The sequence below is a fragment of the Lipotes vexillifer genome, unplaced genomic scaffold (genome assembly GCF_000442215.2).
Source record: "Lipotes vexillifer unplaced genomic scaffold, Lipotes_vexillifer_v1.1 scaffold988, whole genome shotgun sequence".
Taxonomy (NCBI): Eukaryota; Metazoa; Chordata; class Mammalia; order Artiodactyla; family Lipotidae; genus Lipotes; species Lipotes vexillifer.
In genome coordinates, this window is record NW_006797916.1 from 1,166,296 (window position 1) to 1,173,939 (window position 7,644).

Consider the following 7,644-nt stretch of genomic DNA (forward strand, 5'->3'; position numbering starts at 1 on the left):
GCAGGTCTAGCCGCCGGAGGACCTTCCACGCTATGGTCCCCTCCTCCATTAGTCGGGGCGAGCAGGACTGGCCTGGTTGGGGCTGGGGTGGGCGGGGTCTCCGCGTGGCTGCCGGCACGCAAGGGAAGCTGCTCTGTGACTTCACCGCGGCCACAGACAGTTTGGACCTAAGGGCCTGACACTGACAGGTGCCCAGGAAATACCCATTAAAGAATATGCGTGGGTAACAGAGTAAAAAGGCAACCCACAGAATGGGAGAAGATATTTGCAAACCATATATCTTATAAGGGATTAATATACAGAATGTACAGAGAACTCCTAAAATTCAACAACAGAAAACAAGGAGTCTGATTTAAAAATCAGCAAAGGACTGGAATAGACATTTATCCAAAGAAGATTTATAACTGGCCAATAAACCTATGAAAAGATGTTCAACATCACTGATCATCAGAGAAAGGCAAACCAAACCACAATGAGCTATCACCCCACATCCATCGGGATGGCTACTGTCAAAACCCCAGAAAATACCAAATGTTAGCAAGGATGTGGGGAAATTGGAACCCTTGTGCACTGTTGGTTGGAATGTAAAATGGTGCGGCTATTGTAGAAAACAGTATGGAGGTTCCTCAAAAGTTAAACATAGATTCACCGTATGGTCCAGGATTCTAATCTGGGCATATACCCAAAAGAATTGACAGCAGGGTCTCGAAGAGATAGTTGTACACCCACGTTCACAGCAACATTTTTCACAATGGCTAAAATGTGAAAGAACTCGGGTAGGTATCCATCGACATTTGAATGGTTGAGCAAAATGTGGTCCATCCATACAGTAGAATATTATTCAGCCTTTAAAAGGAAGGAAATTCTAACAGCTGCTCCAATGTGGATGAACCTTGAGGACATTATGCTTAGTGAAATCTCCAAAAGACAAATACTGTATGATTCCGCTTATATGAGGTTCGCAGAGTAATCAAATTCATAGAGATAGAAAGTAGAATGGGGCTGGGGGAAGGGGAGTTAGTGCTTAATGAGGAGAAGAAATAGCCTGGAGATGGATGGTGATGATGGTTGCATAACAATGTGAATGCACTTAATGCCCCTCAAAAATAGTTGAGACAGTAAATGTTCCGTTGTATGCATTTTATCATAAGTTTTTAAAAAGAATGTGAATGAGAGAGAAGTGAGGGCAGGAGGGAGAGGGGAGGGGACGGTGGGGAAGGAGAGCATGAGATATCTGAGCTAGACTTTTAGAAGTAGGTAGGCTTGGGGGCTGGGCTGCCAGAGCAGTGGGGGTGGGGAGGGGGACGGGGAGGGTGGTTCCAGGGAGACGGGAATTGAGCCTAGATTGAGCAGGGATTGTGGCCCCGGGTCAGGCGTGGGTGGACAGTGCAGGGCCAAGGGAGAAGGGAAAGTGACTGGCCAGGTGGGTGAGCCTCCAGTGTCACCATGACACGAGTCACCCCAAGTGCCCGAGGGAAAGTCAGACCAGTGAAGCCTGAGTCCATGGTACCAGCCAACTCCCCTTCTGAGTAGTTTCAAAGCACAGGGACCCCCATTCCTGTGGAGGGGTGAGGTCTCCAGGAGAGCGGGGCACAGAGTCCTCCACAGGGGACACTGATGTTTATGGAGGAGCAGAAGCAGGGCAGTGATGTCACAGGGGAGGAAGGACAGGGTCGGCTTGGGGACCCCGAGAGCACCAGGGGATTGGGCTTGTCACTGGGTGACCACATCCAGACCATATCCTTTGAGAGTGAAAGGGACCCTACTGGTGACTGCTCCAGGACAACAGGTGTGAACAAAGAATGTTGCAGGTCCTATCAGTAAACAAAGGATGTTGAGGCCATCAGGCCATCAGCCTCTGCAGCGGCTCCCACTGAGCACCCTGAGGGGATTCAGGATGGAGGAAAGCAGAATCCTGGCCCTCAGGATAGTTCAGGTGCATATCAAAGGAGTAATTTCAGTAAGCCCAGACGCTTGCATCTTCCCATCCATAGAAAAGCACTAAATTCATTCACTTGAGATGTCTGGTTTTCTTTAATTAGCAGGAATCTTTTGATGTCCCAACTACCTAGTCTTTTTTGGCAAAAACTATAGATCCTGGCTCCTCCCTTTCCTCTTCAGGACCATCCGATCTGAGAAGCTGTCTCCTGAGCTTAAGTCCTCAGTATGTCTGCCAAATACAACATAATTCTCAGCTTCTAGGTTGTGCGTTTTTTTCAGTCGAAACGGGCATTGACTGCTGGGCACAGCGGGCGTGTGGTCCCCCAGGCCATCAGTGGCCAAGGCAGGGATGAGAAGACAGTGGCTGTCGGTGGTGCTTGTTGGTAGCGAGCATTGATGGGTGAAGCCAGCTGAGGACGTGGGGCAGGAAGTGGAGGGGTCCCCCGCCACCAGGTCTGACTGTGAAGGGAAACCAAGAGGGGTGCACAGAAGGGAAATGAAGCTGTGTGTGCTCAGGTGAACAGAGAGGGTCACAGCCAAATCTGAGTCCTAAATGGGGAGCCAGGTGCCCCCGGGGCCACAGGGCAGGCAGGCAGGCCATCTGCTGAGGGTTGCTTGAGGGTGGGGCTTTCTTCTTCCGAGAACAGAAGGAGGAGGAGCTGGGACTTTGAAGACACCTAATAATGCAGCTGTGTGTCTTGGGTGGTCATGGTTGTGTCCAAGAGGGGACACAACTCTGGCCAGGGCACCCCAGGGGCTTCCCCGGAAGGCACACGGGAGGCAGTCCTTCGAGCACTTTTGAGGGGCATCTGGAGCCATCACTTTCCAATGCTTGATGTAACTGGGTGCGTGAAAATCCGAGTGGCATGTAAATGACCACACACACACAAACACACGCACGTGCATGAATTAACACACAGGTCAGCACCATGTCCAGGGGGTGAGGGTGCCTTTTGTCTGGTACGTTCGATCAAGACCCAGCTGCCACAAGTGGACTCTCATAGGAGTCGGGACTGTGTGTGTGTGTGTGTGTATGTGTGTGTGTGTGTGTGTGTGTGCAGTTAATTTACAGAAACCAAACTCAGACCAGCTTAAGGGGGAGAAGAAACAAAGAATGTACTGGTTTTTCCCAAAGTGACAGGCTAGGCCAACAGATTCTTTCCTCTTTCACATTGAAGCCTGGACACAGGAGGTGGAGACAGAAGTGAGGGCAGGAAGCCTTGCTAGACGGCTGGGGCCAGTGGGCAGCCACTGCCTGGGCACCGCGGCCACCTCCCCTCCCCCTCCCAGGTCCCTCCCAGCCCAGCTGGGTGTCCATGCCAGGGTCCCGGGAGAGAATTCTCAGAATAACCCCTACTTCTCACTCACCTTAAAGGACAGTCTGCAGACCCTTGAGGCTGCGCGCAGGACAGAGTTCGTTCCCATCACGTATTTCCAACGAGCAGAACACGCGGCACACGAGTTTCACAAAACCTTACAAGATTCTTATTATGTGTAATGGTTTCTATGGTTAGATGCTAGTACAAATACCAGTGTCTAAAGTTAAATAGGAAGTATTTTCTATTATTTTATTTTAAAGAAAAGCAGCTTGCAGCCCATTAAACCGATTTCTTAGCCATCTGGTGGGGTGGGGCCCGAAGCTCGCGCATCCTGGCTTTGCCCAGGGCAGGCAGCCCCACTCCCCACAAGTCCCCGAATCTGCACTGCTGGTGGTCATGTTTTGGGGGCCCTTCTGCCTGCAGACCCAGCGCCCAGGCACCCGGCAATGCCCACAGACCAGCTGCCCTGGTGTGAGTTGAGCGTGAGGGGAGGAGCCCCGGCAGGGCACCAGCCCAGGGAGGCCGCTGTGGGTCTGCCTGCTGTCCAGCTCGGTGGCCAAGTGGGGGGGGGGGTTCCTGGGGCACAGCTGCCTGGATGAGACCTGGGTCCCGTCAACAAGCCAGGCAGTTACCTGGTGTCTGCTTGCCTCAGTTTCCCCACCTGCACTCCGGGGATCCTCCTAGGGTCAAGTGTGAGGACAGGGGGAGTCGCAGTTGGTGCTCTGTGGACAGAAACCATGCACAGGCCTTTCTAAGAAGGGTTCCCTGATGGTCAAGAGGGGCCAGGCTGATTTGTCAAATGAGAGAGTAAGTGGAGCAGAGTGGAGATGCTTCTCCAGAGAAAACCAAGAAGACCACCACGTGCGTCGTGCTTTCAAGTCAGGAGTTTATTCAGTACGAGGCCAGCCCGACTCCCACGGGCTGGGGGCCCCCCGGCCCCGGACGCTCACTCCTCCCTGTAGGGGACGTGGAAGCCCAGGGTGGTCCCCAGCGGGAAGTGGGCAAAGAAGGTGCGGGCCATGTCCTCCAGCTGCGGGTAGGCCCCCAGGGCCTGGAAGTGTTGCACATAGTTCCAGAAGTCGGACGTGGAGAAGGGCCAGTAGGGCATGGCCGGCAGCTCCGTGTAGGGGTCTGGAGGGAGGACAACCTGTGCTCAGGGGCTGACCCACCCACACCTGCACGGAGGCACTGAGCCTGGCCAACCGAGGAGCAGCTGCGGGTAACACCAGCCCTGCCCCTCAGGGCTCCTGGCCTGCAGGACAGAGGAGAGAAGGGCGGAGTCTGGCCCATCCTGCAGTCACTGAGCGGGATGTAGGGCATCCGGGTGGGATTCGGAGGACACCACAGCCCCCAGCCTTGGAGTCTGGATGCTCTGCACCAAGGTGGGACTAGGGGCCTGAGATGAGAATGCTGGGGTCCTCGGGGGCTCAGAGGGTCTCTCCTGCCCGGTGTGTCCCCAGTGGCTGGAGGACAGGGCCCAGGGAAGAGGCTGCAGTCCCTCTGCCTGTGCGGCTCAGCCTACACCTGAGCCGGGGCTCCCACTTCCCCTGCTCTGGACCAGAGGCCAGCTCCCACCCAGCCATGCTTCTTTCCCCCACCGCCCCCCCAGACACGTGAGACCAGAACCGGGAAAGCAGTACGGTACCTCCTTCCTCCTGCACCGGCTTGGCCCCTGCGAGGGAAGGGAGAGAAGTCACCCCAGAGGCCCCCCAGGAAGGACCTCACCACCCACCGGTACCCCAGTGCCTAGACAGGACAGCACAGGATGACAGGCAGCCACTCACCTGCCAGAGGTCCCAGCAGGAGGCAGAGGGCCAGCCCGGGCACCAGGCAGGTCTTCATCTTCCCCAGGTCTGTCCCCCACCAACCAATGGTGCTCAGGTCCACCTGCAGCAAGAGGAACCCGGACAGGTGAGACCACCCACCCCTCAGACCGTCACTTCTCCCGCCACCCACAAGTGGGCCACTCCTGGAAAAACAGCTCTGGTAAAAAGAGAAGTTGCCAGTGTTTTCATGACAATTTCAATTTCAGTGGCTTCAAACAGTTCTTCTGAGGCTAACCCCCCACCCCGCCCCCCATGCAAAATCAGTTGGCCTTATTTAATTTAACTATTTAAGGAATGTCCCCCCTCCCCGCATCTGCCCTCCCCAGAGGTTACCTCGAAGCTGCTGTCCCCCAGCCGTGTAGCCTGACGGGCATCTGCTGCCAGCGCACAGGCTCCTCTTTATAAAAGGCCGGGGACAAGGGGCAGACGTCACCTCCGTGAACCTTCAAACTGAATATTTCATCCCCGCCCAGAGGACTGAGGGCTTCTGTGACCCTGCTGGCAGCCAACTCCCAGGCGTCCACTTTTGGTAATCTGATCCAAAGATCAAATTGGGAGAAAAACATTTTTGCACAGGCCTAAGATTTTTAGGATGGAATTCAACATTGGTACCCAAAATAAACCCAATTTCCTTTCTACCAGGAGAGAAAGACATTCGAAGTCTGACATTGGGGCTGCGATGCCCCCCTTGTGGGAACAGGGTAATCATAGAGCTGCCCCAGGGACAGGCAGGCAGGACGGGACCCTCGGGAAGCCAATAGCAGCCCTGGGTCAGCAGCCCCCGCCGACAGGTCACCGTTGGGCACAGTGACAGGCAGGAAGCGGGGTGTCCAGCCTGATGTCCCACCTCCAGACTGGCGCCTCTGGCTTATAAGCAGTGATTAAGTCTGTCGCCACACAAGACAGCTACTTAGCAGGTGACCATTACAGGTTACTCAGGTGTGAGGGGACTATAGCCCCCAGATACGCAGGAAGGATGCCTTCTGGCAAAGAAGCCCCAGCAGAATTTAAGGGTTCGAGTCCCCCTGCTCCACCAGCATCTGCTCACACGTCCCCACCCAAGTGAGGAGGGGCTATTCTTCCCCCCAGAATGCCCAGACTTTCAGAGATGGGACCCGAGAGTCCTCTGTTCAACCTGCCTGTGATGCGACCACACACCAGGCTGAACTTTGGGTTTTATTTTCAGAAGTCGGACCCTGTGCCTCCAAGAGAGAAATTCTTTTAAGGAAACTGAGCTGGGGTCCTCAGGTGGGCACTTGGTAACTGTGTCGGGGTCCCCAGAACCTCTCCCAGGTTCCCTAGGGGGCCCCCAGGGCTCAGCAGAGGCCGTGCTCACAGCTGGATTCAGGACAGAGAAAGGATACAAAGAAACATCAGTAAAAGGAAGGGGCTCAGGGACAAGTCGGGGACCAGGCGTGAGCTTCCAGAGCCCTCTCCCCTCACGTGACACGCTTAGCTCCGCACCACCAGCCGTGAGGAGACCGTGAGGCGCTGTCTCCCCGGGGAGCCCGTCGGAGACACAGCGCCTGGGGCTTTTCCTGGGAGTGGTCGCGGGCGCCTGTGCCTGGTGAAGGTTCCAGACTCCCAGCAGGAAGCGGCACTCCGTAGGAGCCTCACTTGGCACAAACGTCTAGGGGCCGAGAGGCCCTCTGCTCCACGAGGGGGCTGGGCACCCTCCTGGGAGCTCCCAGCCCAGGGCCAGCCTCGCGGACGGGCCTGTCTGAGGGGGTTTTCTGCACAGCACAGACGCTTTCTGGTTCTCTATCTGCCCCTGGCTGGGAATTTTAAGCTCTGAGCTCATCATTTCCTTTTCCCAAATACTCCAGCACACTTAGAAGCTACCAGCCAACCAACCCAACAGTCTTTACTCCTTATTCCTGCTAAGGGGCTGTGACAGCAGCTGCCTGTCACCCACAGCTGTGCCTCCTGTAGGCACTTGGCTTCAGGACTCGATCTTGCACTTGGTGGCGTGGACGACGGAGGCCCTTGACCACTGCGAATGGCGCCACTGATGTCAGAGGCCAGAGAAGCAGCCCCCAAGCCCCTCCTGAGCCCTGTAACCCCCTGGGCCCCTCTCCCGGCTCCAGTACTCCACCCAACAGGGCCACTTGGAGCGTAAGGGGACACGGGGTTTAGGTAGGAACAGGCCTTATGCAGTGTGGGGAGCTGGGGATGTGAAGTCTGGAAAGGCGGGCGGGAACCAGCCTCCGCGGGGTCTTGCGCCTGTGTGTTTCGGGCCTGGCGTTGCGGTGGGCCTGGGACCGCCGGTGCTCTGGGGGGGACTTGTGCGCTGGCCAGGGCGTGGCGGGGAACGGGGACCAGACAGTCTTGCTACCGTCGTCACCACGTTGTCCATCACTAACGGTTCCATGTCTGAAGATGATGTGCGAACATCCCTGTGATGTTGGGGAAAACGAAATAAAATTACAAGTACTTATTTTATAACTGATTACTTAACAAAAAATCACTATACATAGAAAAAGTTCACAAGTAATGAGCAGTGATGGTGTTGGGAGCCATGGGTATATATGTTTTCCCTTCTTTCTGGGTATTCGTAT

At 55.3% G+C, this 7,644-nt stretch overlaps 1 protein-coding gene across 1 annotated transcript; it reads right to left on the reverse strand.

Moving 5' to 3' along the window:
- Positions 1 to 4,128: 4,128 nt before the first annotated feature.
- Positions 4,129 to 5,102, reverse strand: OTOS (otospiralin). Its single transcript, XM_007469943.1, has 3 exons — positions 5,045 to 5,102; positions 4,906 to 4,932; positions 4,129 to 4,391 (listed from the first exon to the last, which is right to left on the reverse strand). The coding sequence occupies exons 1-3, from the start codon at positions 5,100 to 5,102 to the stop codon at positions 4,207 to 4,209; spliced, it is 270 nt and encodes an 89-aa protein (XP_007470005.1). The 3' UTR covers positions 4,129 to 4,206.
- Between the last annotated feature and the right edge of the window lie 2,542 nt (positions 5,103 to 7,644).

Bases quoted from the DNA above. Each gene is read 5' to 3' on its own strand.
- OTOS (XM_007469943.1), bottom strand. From the start codon at position 5,102: ATGAAGACCTGCCTGGTGCCCGGGCTGGCCCTCTGCCTCCTGCTGGGA. The intron at 4,933-5,044 runs GTGAGTGGCTGC...CTTCCCTCGCAG, and splicing joins CCTGCTGGGACCTCTGGCAG to GGGCCAAGCCGGTGCAGGAG. The intron at 4,392-4,905 runs GTACCGTACTGC...TCCTCCCTCCAG, and splicing joins GCCGGTGCAGGAGGAAGGAG to ACCCCTACACGGAGCTGCCG.